General features: G+C 47.4%; 4 protein-coding genes across 4 annotated transcripts; 3 read left to right on the top strand and 1 right to left on the bottom strand.

The window, feature by feature from the left end:
• Nucleotides 1–4,712: 4,712 nt before the first annotated feature.
• Nucleotides 4,713–5,581, top strand: SPBR_04388 (uncharacterized protein; the record flags this gene model as incomplete). Its single annotated transcript, XM_040762671.1, has 2 exons — nt 4,713–5,517; nt 5,571–5,581. 2 exons carry the CDS (start codon nt 4,713–4,715, stop codon nt 5,579–5,581), a joined length of 816 nt encoding a protein of 271 aa, XP_040621478.1.
• Nucleotides 5,582–6,746: 1,165 nt separating this feature from the next.
• SPBR_04085 (uncharacterized protein) lies at nt 6,747–9,479 on the top strand (the record flags this gene model as incomplete). Its single annotated transcript, XM_040762369.1, has 1 exon — nt 6,747–9,479. The coding sequence occupies one exon, from the start codon at nt 6,747–6,749 to the stop codon at nt 9,477–9,479; it is 2,733 nt and encodes a 910-aa protein (XP_040621477.1).
• Nucleotides 9,480–11,697: 2,218 nt separating this feature from the next.
• On the bottom strand, nt 11,698–12,231 carry SPBR_04484 (histone H3; the record flags this gene model as incomplete). Its single annotated transcript, XM_040762767.1, has 3 exons — nt 11,698–11,742; nt 11,806–11,958; nt 12,019–12,231. The coding sequence occupies 3 exons, from the start codon at nt 12,229–12,231 to the stop codon at nt 11,698–11,700; spliced, it is 411 nt and encodes a 136-aa protein (XP_040621476.1).
• A 1,176-nt stretch (nt 12,232–13,407) lies between these two features.
• Nucleotides 13,408–13,836, top strand: SPBR_04503 (histone H4; the record flags this gene model as incomplete). Its single annotated transcript, XM_040762786.1, has 3 exons — nt 13,408–13,417; nt 13,482–13,619; nt 13,673–13,836. 3 exons carry the CDS (start codon nt 13,408–13,410, stop codon nt 13,834–13,836), a joined length of 312 nt encoding a protein of 103 aa, XP_040621475.1.
• Nucleotides 13,837–15,272: the final 1,436 nt, after the last annotated feature.

The raw sequence follows: 15,272 nt of genomic DNA, 5'->3' as shown, positions 1-15,272 counted from the left end.
GAACGTCTGGAAGCTCGTCCCTTTGGCAGGGGTTCATTATGCAAGTGCAAGGTCTGTTGTAATGCGTGACCTCTCAACCGCTCTCTCTCTGTGCCGTCCCGCGCCCAGTTCCTCTCTCTCTTCCTCTCCCCTCGATCTCCCTTTCTGACTGGATCCCCGTCACCAACCTGTCCGTCAGAACCAAGTCGGCCATCACCTGTCACCTGCTAGCCCTCAAAATCCTACACAGGCAGCCAGCGCTTCATAGGGTGTGAGATTATGTGCTATTAGCTCATGGGCGTCGGTCTATATTTGATGGTCGCTCTCTGTATATATCTTGACATATTACCGTTGGCGACGCTCCAACAGCCATTGCCTTATTCGTACAAAATAATGCGGATTTACCCCCCCCCTCCGTTCCGACTCTCCACACATACACACACATCCTCTCCGTCAAGTCTGTCATCCAGGCTCCCATGTCATTGAGGTTCTAAATATACGCATCCTCCAAGTACTGGCGCAGTGATATATCGGTATGTCTGTGGCGATGCAACCCTTAGTATTACCCGGTACATGACTTTCCTCTCAACTCCTGCCGCTTTCAGCACCAGCGTTCTCTTCAGTGAATACGCACAGTGCAACCGCATTTATCAGCCATGTCTACGCCAGTGTATGTGCACATCCTGCCTTGTTTACTGGTATCCAGTCACTGGGTGCGTATGGCCTGGTTTTTTTGGGACTTTATTCTGGGTCCTTCACCACTCTCGTGAAAGATCGAAATATCGCCTGCGTGCATGTATAAGATCATGTATTAGGTAGTGGTCGCAGCTCAGGCTCCTTTCCAACCCGTTGGTTGCAGCCTCGCTACTCCCGTTGGCTATGCGTATTTGCATATTCCTCCTGTTCGATTCGATCACTGCCACCATCGAGTGCTAGCTATCACGAACAGCCATAGAGCATTAGTAGCAACACGATGTTTATTCCTCTCCCCCCCCCTTTTTTTTTATTCCTTCCTTGTTCATCCCACTAGATGTCACTTTATTTCTCATATACATATTCTCTCTTCTCCTCATTTCGTAGTCCCTTCACCATCTCGATTCTTTTTCGTTGCTTTCATGTTGTTTGGTTTATATACGCGGTTTCATTCCCCCCTTCTCAACTACGCCGGTTGCCTCCTTTCTCGATTTACGGGAGGCCCTCGTATCTGCGTTCTCATTCCTTAAACTTCTACATCCATATTTTTCATGTTTATCCCCCGTGCCTTCTCCCTGTCCGGGCCTAGCCTACCTGGTTGTAATACATATGCTTAGCACACACAAGACTGGGTCTTATATAAAAAGGTCGGTGGCCGCATTTTCCAGCTCTATGCAATACTCTCCTTTTCTGTCCGCATCAATACCATCACCCCAGCACCCCTCGCCATGGACCGCACACCCTCGTTAAGTCATTCTCCCAACTCCTCGCCAAAGTCAAACTGCCCCTCTGAGACCTCGCCTCTAGGGCATCCTTCTCCTGACACTTTTACTCGACACCACAGCGTCTCGTCACTATATGGAGTTGACCTGTTTTGTTCCATGGCGCCAACCCAGGACTCAGATATTCCCCTGTTCACCCTCGACACGACAAGCCAGCCAGACTGGAATCCTAGGTCAACAGCACACGTACCAGGTACATCATCTGGTCCCTCTACTGCCTTGCCCATAGAGTACGATTCCTTTGGTTGTCCTGGCATATACCACGGACTACAACAGACACGCAGGACGATGCCAATAACTCTCTCGCTATCGCGTGCGGTTGCCACTGTACAGTCTCCTTTAAGGCCCACATCCGCGTTGCATGTCTCATTCCCGTCTACATTGACAACTACGCCACGTCCTGTGACACAGACGCGTCTCCGCGACGAAATTGAAGTTGCTTTTCCAGCTCGTGCTCGTGTGACGAGCGCATCATCTTTTTCACAACGGCACAGCGGTCATCTACCGTACCAAATCGAGTCGGCCGAAGTCCACGGTACCAGTAGTAACACCGACGACCCATGCGGATTTGTTTCCGGCGACCCCATCGCCGTTTGGAACCAGAACACACCGACAACGGGCCGGCTATATGACACTTCGGACAGTTACCCACATCGGCCACAAAGTGTTGTTGTGCCGGTGCAGCAAAGTGATGTTGTTCGGACCCACCGGCAGCCCAGGCGGCTCACGACAAGGGAGGAGGCAAATTTTCAATGTGGGGTGAAGGGCTGCGGGAAGTTGTTCAGTCGAAGTTACAACTATAAAGCACACATGGAGACGCACAATGAAAAACGAGAGTATCCCTTTCCCTGTCAAGTGCCCGACTGCGGCAAGAGGTTCGTACGCAAGACGGACCTTCAGCGGCACCACCAGAGTGTCCACATGAAAGAACGAAATCACAGGTGTGACTACTGCGGTCGTCTCTTCTCCCGGAAGGACACCCTTCGAAGGTGAGCAAGATAAACGTCTCTTGACCTCGCTACCCGGGAAACTACCACACGTCCTACACCACGCCGCCATTGGGGAATAGTGAGGCATATGACACTGGAAGGCTGTCCGGTAATGCCACATATATGACATTGGCGAGCTAACACTTGAACTGTAGGCATATGGATGATGGTTGTTCTAAACGATTCGACATTGGTACACTCGACTTGCACACGGAAATCCTCGGTAATGCAAGTCGTAGCGAGGTGTGGCCTGCTCGGTAGCTGCCGCTCGAGTATCGGGGCGCATCCATCGACTGAACGTTGGGTTGCCGTGCCCGGGCATGTATTTTATGTAGTTGATATTCAGGTTGTTGTCCCCTGTCACCCGTTTATATTCGTCTTTATTTTATTTTTATTTCTAGTTTTATTTCTTCTGCTTTCGTTTACTTTTGTTTTGGGGGAGGGGGGTAAAGAATAATGCAGTGTCTTTTTCATGGTGTGAGGACAAAAGCCACAGCCAGTCAGAATATCGACAGCGGCAGTAATGACCGCCGTGAAGCACGATTGCGAGCGGTCACAATACCGGGGTGGCCCAATCTCCGTCTCCGTCCCTCTCTGTATCCCTCCTGAATCACACAGGCAGAGTCGACATCTCCCGCGTCAGATTGGCGCGGAAGAACCAGTATTGGCTGCAGGGGGCCATCCCGGAACAAATGACACAGTCCGGGTGAAACCCGAAAAGAAGGCGAGAAGGAAGCGACAAAGACAAATAGATAAGGTTCTTCAGTTAAATCAGAACCTAATTGAAAATAAAACTGCGATTAAACCAGTCCGCCTGCTTCAGAACACAGGAGCCTGGATTACAAACTGTACCTGCACCGAACGCTGCGCTTACTTTGCGTTGCTCTGTCAAAGTTAAACGTCCGACAGAGTACGTTGTGCCAACGTCGCATGGCGGGCCTGCGGGAGGGTGGGGCTCGGCGAGTTATGACCTCAAAGCCGGACCCGAACGCCCAGACATATTACCGAGCCAGTTACACCCAGAGTCAGGTTAACAATAGGAGATGCAAGGGTGTTCGCTGCAGGGATACGTCTTTCGTCGGCGTTTCACGTCCTAGAAAACAGTAAGAACTGTATGTCGTAGTGTACGACATATTACACGTGTACGTGGATCCGTAAATCACATTAAAGTTGTGCCCAGCGACCAACGACAAGGCAATTATGTAACGCAAGTCCTATACACGCCACAATGCGTCTTGTAATAGTAATATAGTACGTGTTGGAATATATCGACTACAGAATCCTACAGCATGATCCTCGCGGCTCGTCATGTATGGTCGCGCCATCCGTTGAGACGAAACGGACTGAACGGACACCGTCTGTTTCTCCAACCATAACAAGATAGTAATTAATCGATGCGGAGTTATCCGGGCCAGACACGGGTTAAGTTGGTCTGGCCGTGCCCCATAATTCATTAGATTTCCACTGGGTAGAAACCTACTAAAGTTCCAAAATTCTGCCGACGGCCACCGCCAAATTTTTTATTTATGGAGACTGTCAGGAAAATATCAAAGGAGTTGTAAAAAACGAAGAAAAGCAACCGGCAAACAACACAACTAAAATCACCTCGCCCCCGAGTTACCTGATTCACCAAACACAAATCCCTCAATTTCTTCTCACTTGACCCTCTTCTAAAGTCAATAATTTCTTGAACTCACCACAATTCCCGTCTGTCCGCCCGCACTGGGAGGCGCAACACGATGAACGTCTCGCAACCTGTCGCCTCATCGGTAGAAAGTGTCGAGTTCACTTTCCTCGCAACCGACGAGATTCGAGCAGCCTCTGTCCGAAGAATAGAAAACGACAGCACTTTTGATACACTTCTAAACCCTGTACCCGGGGGACTTTATGACCCTGCTCTAGGCTCTTGGGGTGACTCCCTGTTTGTGCTCCTCGGAATTTATCCATCGCTCCATATTGCTTCTGCTAACCATGATTTATTCGCAGGTGTACGACATGCAACCTTGGTCAGTCCATGTGTCCCGGCCATGCGGGCCATATCGATCTTCCGGTCCCTGTCTACCACCCAGTCTTCATGGACCAGGTCTTACGACTACTCCGCGCTGAGTGTATCTACTGTCACCACTTCCGGTTACCACCAAAGGAAATCAACCGATATGCCTGTAAACTCCGGCTGCTTCAATACGGTCTTCTACCGGAAGCGATGAAAATCGATGCTATTGGAGAGGACTTCCATAGCCTAGCATTACCCGGTCTCCCACGGGTCGACATGGAGTGCGACGACGACGGCAAGTCTGCGATCGACAATGTGTCTCGAGCGAGAAGCATCTACGTACAGCAGGCACTGCAAAACCAGAGAGTTCTGACCGGCGATATCCGCAAGGGTAAACACGAGGGTGCTTCCGAGCTTCGCCGAGAACTTGTTCAGCAATTTTTAAAAGATATTGTTGTTGGAAGACAGTGTGCTCGCTGCAAAGGCATTTCGCCTAGCTACCGAAAAGACCGCTTTGTTAAAATATTTGAAAAACCACTGAACTCCAAGGAGCAGGCAAAGATGGCGGCAGGACAATTTAAGGCTCGCGATGCCCTGACGCTTCGGCCAAAGAGCCAGCGGTCTAACGATACCACCGTTTCTGACGAAGGTATTGCCGACATCAGTCTCGATTCTGGTAGCGAGGATGGGAGCGACGTGCACGCGGATACATTGGATGAATATGGCAACGTTGTTCACAAACCGTTTACAATCAAGCCGACATCTCCACAGCTCCAGCAACGCTACATTAGCACCCAGGAGGTCCTTGAGCGGCTACGTCTTCTCTTCGCCAACGAACAGGACGTTCTGCAACTCATCTACAACTCCAGGCCCCATGGTCGTCACGCGCAGTCAACACCGGATATGTTTTTCATTCAAGCCCTGCTCGTCCCCCCGAACAAGTATCGGCCAGAGGCGCGCACCGGCGATGCACAAGTAACCGAAGCCCAGCAAAATTCCCTTTACAAAGCGATCCTTGGAGCATCTTTTCGCGTGGCTGAGATCCACCGCGAGATATCTGACGCAGCAACAAAGACCCCAGGTCGTTTCTCAAGGGATATTTTGTCTCTCCACGAGGCCTGGTCAGAACTCCAGAATTCTGTTAACTCCCTTATAGACAGTACCAAAAACCCAGCCCAAGGTCAGAACGCCAAGCGGATCGAGGACGGCATCAAACAAAAATTGGAAAAGAAAGAGGGGCTCTTCCGGAAGAACATGATGGGTAAACGCGTCAATTTCGCAGCCCGCAGCGTCATCTCACCTGACCCAAACATCGAAACAAACGAGATTGGTGTCCCGCCCGTTTTTGCACGCAAGCTTACATACCCGGAACCCGTGACAAGTCACAACTTCAAGGAACTTCAACAGGCCGTTATCAATGGCACAGACACTTGGCCTGGGGCGTCTGCAATCGAAAATGACAATGGGCAGGTGGTCAATCTGAGAGGGAAATCTTTGGAAGACAGAATGGCTCTCGCAAACCAGCTCCTAACGCCTTCCAACAGCGGAAGTTCCACCATGAGGGGAAAGAAAGTTTATCGGCACCTTAGCAACGGTGATGTGGTTCTTATGAACCGCCAGCCCACCCTTCATAAGCCGTCCATTATGGGTCACCGAGTCAGAGTTTTACCCGGTGAGAAAACCATCCGTATGCATTATGCCAATTGCAACACATACAACGCGGATTTTGACGGTGATGAGATGAACATGCATTTCCCACAAAACGAAATCGCACGTGTTGAGGCATTACAGCTTGCGGACACAGATCACCAATATTTGTCTGGCACACAAGGCAAACCACTGCGAGGTCTCATTCAGGATCACATTTCCATCTCAGTCTCACTCTGCGGCAAGGACACCTTTTTCCACAAAGGGACATACCAGGATCTTGTCTATAGCGCACTGCGCCCTGAGAGCGGTCACATTTTGGGAGACCGCATTGAACTTGTCAGTCCTGCCGTCTTAAAGCCTGTACCTAGATGGACTGGTAAACAGGTGATCACAACGATCCTAAAGAACGTCAAGCCGCCAAACTGTGCTCATCTTTGGATGAGCGGCAAAAGTCAAGTTCCCGAAAATAGGTGGGGTTCACATACGGAAGAGGGTTATATTGAGTTCCGAGACAGCGTCTTAATCTCCGGGATTCTCGATAAAGCTCACCTTGGACCGAGCTCTGGCGGTTTTATTCATGCCGTCCATGAAGTTTACGGCGCCTCGGTTGCTGGGAAGGTTTTGAGCTGCATGGGTCGTTTGTTAACACGACTACTCAACATGCGGGCCTTCACTTGTGGAATTGACGACCTGCGGTTGACACCGGAAGGCGAGGCCAACCGTAGTCGGGAGCTGAATGGAGCTCAAGATGCTGGGCTAGGAGTTGCTGCAGCCTATGTCAGCCTCAAAGACCAAGCGCCGACAGATAAAGATCCCGAGCTTCTTCGCCGTCTTGAGGGTGTCATGCGAGACGACAGCAAGCAGGAAGGCCTCGACTTGTTAATGAACAAGATGAGTGCTAGCGTTTCAAGCAGCGTGACCAAGGCATGTCTCCCGGTCGGCCTTGAAAAGCCGTTTCCCCATAACCACATGCAAGCCATGACCATCTCTGGTGCCAAGGGAGGCAATGTGAACGCAAACTTGATTTCTTGCAATCTTGGCCAGCAGGTTCTGGAAGGCCGACGGGTCCCACTCATGGTTAGCGGGAAGTCTCTACCATGCTTTCCCGAATTTGACACAAGTTTGAGAGCCGGTGGCTATATTGTCAATCGCTTTCTTACCGGTATTCGTCCGCAAGAATACTATTTTCATCATATGGCTGGTCGTGAGGGTCTCATTGATACAGCAGTAAAGACATCGCGGTCGGGCTATCTTCAACGATGCCTGATCAAAGGAATGGAGGGTCTCGAAGTGGCTTACGACTCATCCGTTCGTGACTCCGACGGTAGCCTGGTTCAATTCCTCTATGGCGAAGATGGGCTTGACGTCACCAAGCAGAAATATCTCACCGACTTCAGCTTTGTGCTGCATAACCTCGAATCCGAAATGTCTGATTTTAAGTTTTCCGACCCTCGGACAGCGGGGCTATTTGAGCACAAGGACGAATTTTTCAAGCAGAGTAAACGCATGCTGAAGAGATCGAACGTGAACGCAGGTTTCGCCGACGAACCGGTCAATGCTTTGGTCAATCCTGCCAAGCACGCTTTTGCGATGTCGGAGAAATTTTTCGGCTTGATGTCAACCTATGTCCGCGAGAACAAGGACCGCCTCATTAAGGACAAGGAATCAAGAGGCGATGACCAGTCTACTTCACGTCTGCCGTTCGATCAAGCCTCAATGGGGAAACGATCGGTAGAGAGGGTGTTTGCTGCGAAGTACCTCCGGTCGCAGGTCGAGCCTGGCGAGGCTGTTGGCATTGTCGCCGGGCAATCTGTCGGTGAACCCTCGACGCAAATGACCTTGAACACATTTCATTTGGCAGGGCATTCCGCAAAGAATGTCACACTGGGTATTCCTCGTCTCAGAGAAATTTTGATGACTGCCAGTGCCAACATTTCAACACCGGCGATGACCCTAGTTCTTCGACCGGACTTGACACATCAGGAAGGTGAACATTTTGCGAAAACTATTGGTATGCTTCCACTCTCGCATATTCTCGACAAGATAGCAGTCAAAGAGCGTGTCGGCAGGGGCATTGGCCATCCATATGCAAAGATATTCGACGTTCGGCTCGATTTTTTCGCCTCGGACGAATATGAGGCAATATATGCTGTTCAGGCGTCCGATGTTTTGGATACGGTTGAAAAGAGGCTTCTACCGGTGCTGCGAAAGCTCATCACCAAGGCGACGAAGCAGAATGAGAAAGGTCAATCTAGCGCCAGCATACCTGACGTCGGTGTCAAGGCAGGCGTGATCGAAGTCTCTCGCACTGGTAACGAAGATAGCCATGGCGACGATGAACAAAGGGACGACGGCAGCGATGATGACAATGACGATGGTGACAACGATGCAACGAGTGCTAAGCAGCGCCGGAACCGAAACGAGGCTGTTTCATACGGACCAAACGACGAGGAGGATGATGACATTCGTATTCGCATGGAGCGGGATGTCACGACGGAAGAAGATCTCCCCGACGACGAAGGCTACGTGGGGAGCCCACCGTCTGTGATGACTCACAATGCTCAGGCAGGCGAAAATGAACGTGCAAGTGATAGCGAGGCAAGCGACGAAGAAGATAGTGCGCAACCAGGTGGGGATGTGCAAGGCGACACGGAACAGGGTGGCTCGGAGGCTCGCCAAGCCAGGGTCAAAAGTGGCAACACCAATATCACACGTTTCCGTGCAGACGAAAATGCTGGTGAATGGTGTGAGTTTGCGCTTGAACTACCTGCCGACTCTCCCAAAATCCTGATGCTCAGTGTCGTGGAAGATGCGGTGCGACGATCGGTAGTACGCCAAATCCCCGGGGTGAAGTCTTGCACATATGTTGCCGACGAGGTTGTGAAGGACTCGCGTACTGGGATAGAAGTTAAGGTCCCGGTCGTGCACACGGAGGGCACCAATATCCGAACCATACAGCAATTTAGCGATTTCTTCGACCCCAACAAGTTGGCCACGAACGACATTGTGGCCATGTTAGAAGTTTACGGTGTCGAAGCCTGCCGGAACACCATCATTCGAGAATTGAGCACAGTTTTCGTCTCTCACGGTATCGGTGTGGACAACCGTCATCTCAATCTAATTGGCGATTTCATGACCCGTGGTGGTGGCTTTATGCCGTTTAACCGCTACGGTTTGAAAGGAAATGTGAGCCCTTTTACGAAGATGAGCTTTGAGACTACACTTGCATTTTTGAAGGACGCATTGGTCGACGGTGACTGGGACGGCCTCGTTACCCCGAGTAGCCGCATTGTGATGGGCAGACTGGGCAAGACAGGAACAGGCTCATTTGATGTCTTGACCAGTGTTCCAATACAACACTTCGACCCGATGCAAGGGCTTCGGACGACCTAGGTTAAAAGAAACGGCGAAAGAACGGAGATTTGGGGTGGGGAAGGTTGGTTTAGTAACCAAAGGACGTTGTACAAGTCTGAGGATTGACATCCTGTTTTTTGATTTTCAAAAGTGAGAGATGGTGCGATGTATGGTACAAAATTTTGTTTCAACTACGCCTGTTTCGAACTGTCTAATTGTATATACCTGGCCATTTACAGCACCATTGTGGACGGTCGGAGTTTCGTGTGAAAGGTAGAGACTTAAAACACAAGTGTAATGAAATGGGTGCGAACTGTGCGGTCATTGGCTGCTTACCTCTGTATCTCTCTTCTTTCGTCCTCCAGTTTGCCGGCAACAATACTTTAACCCCATGCTGCATCTAGGACACTTTCAGTCAAAGGGCAAATACAATTAATATATGTACATACATGTATTCATAATCCTTACCCATTCCGTGCACCGCGGCAAAACTTATAAAACATATAATCAATGAATCACACTTTTAATCTACCTTTAAACGAAGTCTTCGTAGAAACAAAACTGGCATCACGTCCCCGGATAACGCTTTACGTCGACATAGTGAGCCCATTCGCCTACGAGGCGTACTACATTCTCCGAGTAAGTCGTCAAGCTGGCCTTGGGGTGTAGAGGATTTTGTGTTTATGCAATAAACTAACAAGCAACCATCCGCTTCTGCTATCCCATAGAACGACAGCACATTCAAAGAATGCTCTATCCAGCATGTCCCGATCGTACTGGGCGGGCTTATGAAAACGGTACACAATCCGCCGCTTTAATCATTGAAGCAGTCACATGTGCAACTCTCCTACAACAGACGCCAGGCTGACCGTCTATAATAGTGTGGTAATACCGCGCCGATATACATAAAAAGTGAGTAGCAGTCTAGGAAGCCACTCACCAATAGCATTATGCATTTACTGACAGGGTACATGTAGACAAAGATAGTTGGATTGTCACGGAAAGGCTCCGCTGGGGTCGCATGTTCGGTATACCGATGAAGGACGATGCACCTTCCCCCCCGCGGACACTAATGGCCATGCGAGCAGCCACTGCCATCGCAATAATGGATGGAGATAGCGGACAGGGTCGGCTCATAAGGGTGCTTGATGCGCTGTTTCACAGGCTCTGGGTCGAACATCAGCCAGTTCATGATGCTGAGGTTCTTCAAGGCATTTTACGGAGTGTGCTTGGAGAAATCGATTCAAAGCGCGGTAAGCTGGATATGCGGAACAACAGCGACTTTTCGCGTAGCTCGAATAAGACTAACGATATAAACAGTTCTCGACAAAGTCAACACTGAGGGTAAAGCCATCTTATTAAACGACACTAATAAAGCCTTTGTCGACGGTGCATTTCGTCTACCGTGGATCTGCACAAATCCAAAGGGTGAGAGAGAGGGCTTCTGGGGTGTCGACCATCTTGGCCAAGCAACACAGTTTCTAGGACTAAAACGACCTGGCGAAGGTGGCTGGCGAGCGGTGCTGTACACAGTCACCCCCTGGCCAAAATAATTAAAACCGCAAAACTACGCTGTTCGAGCGTAACTACTCGACTAAGACAGTGAAAAAATCGCAAAAAAAAAAAGAAAAAAGTCAGATGTAGGCCTTACTTGTGTTTACTTATCTGCAAGTTTATTTGCGGTTCTGGTGTGATTTTTGTGCGCATTTTGGGATAAATAAAATTGGCCAAATTGGTGGACAGTCTTGGTTTTTCTGGCCAGGGGGTGACAGTGTAAATGGAAGGACCAATAAAAATCCAAGTGGTTACGCCTCGCGAGGCCTAGTAGCCTTCGCAGGAATCTATCTGCCCATTGTCAAATGTCCTAATGCTCTGAACGGAGAAACAGCGCAAATACGCGCTTACAAGGAGCTCTCGCGTCCATACACATCTGCCACGTTTCGATTGTGAAATCTCCGCCCCAAGTCATTTACAACTCTGCAGTCGCTTGAGCACATACTGACAGGTATTTCCCCGTCTTTCAGATCTCGCTCCTACCATTCGGAACACAGTGGCACTTGAATCCGGATCGATAGTCTTTTCATAAATCAATAATTGTCCGGGCCGCCGACCCAGCTGCAATCCGGCTATTGTACAGCCCTCGAGAATAAAACCAGAAATAAACCAACGCAAACATTAACGCCTTGTGATATTAACCCCGTCCGAATGTGAACCAATCATCACGAAAGCACAATCTGAAACCACGTCGCTTGATGGCCTAGTTGCGCTCGCCGCGCAGGCGACGGGCCAGCTGAATGTCCTTCTATACGGGCTGTCAGCAAATAGCTCAACACATTATGGATAATTCAACACCACACCAACTTACCGACTGGATCGTGACGCGCTTGGCGTGGATGGCGCACAGGTTGGTGTCCTCGAAAAGAGAAACGAGGTAAGACTCGACCGACTCCTGGAGGGCGCCAATGGCAGACGACTGGAAGCGCAGATCGGACTTGAAGTCCTGTGCAATTTCACGGACCTGGTGCTCGTCAGTAATGATGTACGGGGCTGGGCAAAATACACATGTGTGCTTGCTTACCAGGCGCTGGAACGGAAGCTTGCGAATGAGAAGCTCGGTCGACTTCTGGTAGCGGCGGATCTCACGGAGAGCGACAGTACCGGGCTTGTAACGATGGGGCTTCTTGACACCGCCGGTAGACGGGGCACTCTTGCGGGCAGCCTTGGAAGCAAGCTGCTTACGAGGAGCCTTGCCACCAGTGGACTTCCGAGCGGTCTGCTTGGTGCGAGCCATTGTAGACGTTGATGTTTTTGTGTGGTACAAGAAAAGAAATTGACAAAACCGATGAAAGTTTTGTTGTTGCTGATGATTGGTGGCGGATTGATAATGTTGTAAGAGGAAAGATTAGGTGTAGTGGGGGGTGGGCGACCAAAGACTTAAGTAGGCCGCGTTTGTGAAGATTGTAGCGCAGGCTGATTTGACAAAGTGGGTCCTTGGTCTTTCATTTTTATTGGGAGACTTGTGACTTGGCGTACATTGATATTTTTCGTGTTTTGATTGCCCGATTTGCACTAGCGTTAAATATTGGTGCTTTGTCTTCTTTGGGCTATTTTCACAAATGGCAGTAACCTTGGGGCACAGGTGGCCAAGGCTAAGGATTCATTCACTCTAGGGGCTATGTTAGACGAGAACGCGATTTACCGAACGTGACAACAGGCGCGGTTTGGCAGTAAATGTATGCTGTGAAGCACTGTTTCTTGATTGTTCATTTTGTTTTCTTTTTCTGTGTAGTTGTATTTCCTAGTTGCAGACGAGGTATAACCATAGATTCCCCATCGGGACTATTAGACAGTGACATTTATTTCTCCGTTCTGTTGACGCCTTGCCAGTGATGTGATCCAAACCGACGTGTGCAACATACTGTTGAATAGGCCGTGATGAGCAGTACTTAATAATATCATGAAAGTAATTCTACATAGTAATACAAAACGTCCACTATTAAACTTTTACTCGCATCTCTCACATCTACGATCTTGGCTACCACAATCCCTACTTCATACGTTATTATTTTCGGCGTTTCGCTGTATTGCAGTGCTAAACAAATTCCAATATTTATGTGCTCTGATTTCTGATTTCTGATTGGACTGATTCCAAGACTTACGGCCTTCTTTTGTGTATTGTTTGTCGACCCCACTGTCGCCCTGGCGCAGACGCGTGTCTGCTTTGGTTTTGGTTTGTTTATTCGTGTCATTGTGGGTCTGTGCATTACAGGCAACAACATCGAATCAGCCACTGATTCGGCCCCGCTCAGATCAACCATGTCCTCAGCATATCACACATTTAAAGACAATCCGTCCGCCTGCACCGACTATTCACATAACCATAAGTTACGTCTTATTTATCCTCAGTATCCTCCGACACTAGTTAGTTGCCTTTCTATTCTTTTTTTAACACGTCCAAAACATCAATATGACTGGTCGTAAGTATAATATCTTGGTATTCGGGATTTCGTGTCTTACTTGGGCGATACTAACATAATATAGGCGGTAAGGGCGGTAAGGGCCTCGGCAAGGGCGGCGCGAAACGTCACCGGAAAATCCTCCGTGACAACATTCAGGGTATCACGAAACCCGCCATTAGACGTCTCGCCCGCCGTGGTGGTGTGAAGCGGATTTCTGCTAGTAAGTTCTCTTGAGGCACAAACGTGATTTGTCCATTTACTGACTTTATACAGTGATTTACGAGGAGACACGCGGCGTTCTGAAGTCATTCCTTGAGGGTGTTATCCGCGACGCTGTCACGTACACCGAACACGCGAAGCGAAAGACTGTTACGTCTCTTGATGTGGTCTACGCCCTGAAGCGGCAAGGTCGTACCTTGTACGGGTTTGGTGGTTAGGGTCATGACATGTTCTTGCGTTTCGGTTTATGCGGTGATATATCGGGTTCGATGGTTATGATGTATTTTTGTTATGGCGATTGTAACATACGGGTATCTTGGTGGGCGGCGATTTACAGCGTGGTAAAGTTGTGTTACTTATATGACATATCTAATGATATTAAAGACGTTTAACTTCACTCCTTTAGTCTGATACAACTGTTGACCGGTCTCGCACCATATCAAAAATATTAGTATCGTAAATTCTAAATTACGTTGTGTTATTTGTCATGATCGATTCATGGCCGAAGGGACGTCCCATAATCGTACAATAAAAAACTCAGATCATGTGACAAAAGTGACTAAAATAGTCATGTGATCAATCCGTCAGGAACGCGCGCGATTACCCGCGCGTCAAAAAAGTGAGGCTGTAAAAATATATCGCGAAGAATATCGTTAAAATAACCACGTTTTGTATTAAGTAAAAGAAAATTATTTTTATATTATAGATATATTAATTACGTGTTGTTTTTTAGTACCCTTTTTTATTTTTATTTTCAATTTTTTTTATAAAAGTGGTGTAATAACCGAAGTATAATAATTTTAAATTAAAATTATATTTTTTAATATTATAATATTACTTTTTATTATTTTAATCGTATTTAATACTTTTTTAATATATTTTAAAGTTAAAAAACGTTTATATTATAATATTTATTAATGTATTTTTATAAGGTTATAAGTATTTAAAGTAAAAGAATTATTATTATATTATTTAATTACTTATTATTTATATTACTAAAACTTTTATTTATAAATAAACGGTAAAATATCATTTAAAGATATTTATATATATTTTAAGTATAAGGTATCGTACACTACTTTTATAAACTATCGATATCGTCGATTAACCGTATAAAAAAACGTAAAAGTATATTTAAACTATTAATAAAGTTTATATTTTATTATACCCTTTACTTTTAAATTAAAAAAAGACGTTTAATATAATCCTTAATATTACGGTTTTACTTATCGGTAACCTCGTCTTTTAAATCGTTCGAGTTAATATTAATAATAAAAATACTCGACGTATTATTAAAAACCTCCTTACTTACCCTTTATATATTTATAAAGTTAACTTACTTTACTACTTTATAAAGAGAAAGAGAATCGGTAAGTCATCGTTTATAACCGAAGGGGGTTAGAAGCTCGGCTAAAGTTCTGATCTTACATAAGGCGGAAAGGAAGGTTTTAACAAGTTTTATTATCGTTTATACGTTTTAACGTAGTCGGCGACGGAACTAAAAAGACTTTGTAAAAACTTTGTAAACTTTTTTATTTAAATAAAATATATAAGAATCCTTTTACGGACGGTTATATGTTATAAAATAGTCGTTTAAACGAAAGTTTCGAGAACTTTAATATACTTAAATTCAGGGTTGGGAATTAGTATTAGT

The sequence above is a fragment of the Sporothrix brasiliensis genome, assembly GCF_000820605.1.
Source record: "Sporothrix brasiliensis 5110 chromosome Unknown Cont16, whole genome shotgun sequence".
Lineage (NCBI taxonomy): Eukaryota > Fungi > Ascomycota > Sordariomycetes > Ophiostomatales > Ophiostomataceae > Sporothrix > Sporothrix brasiliensis.
Note: the sequence above shows the minus strand (reverse complement) of the source record. Positions and strands in the feature narration are given on the sequence as shown.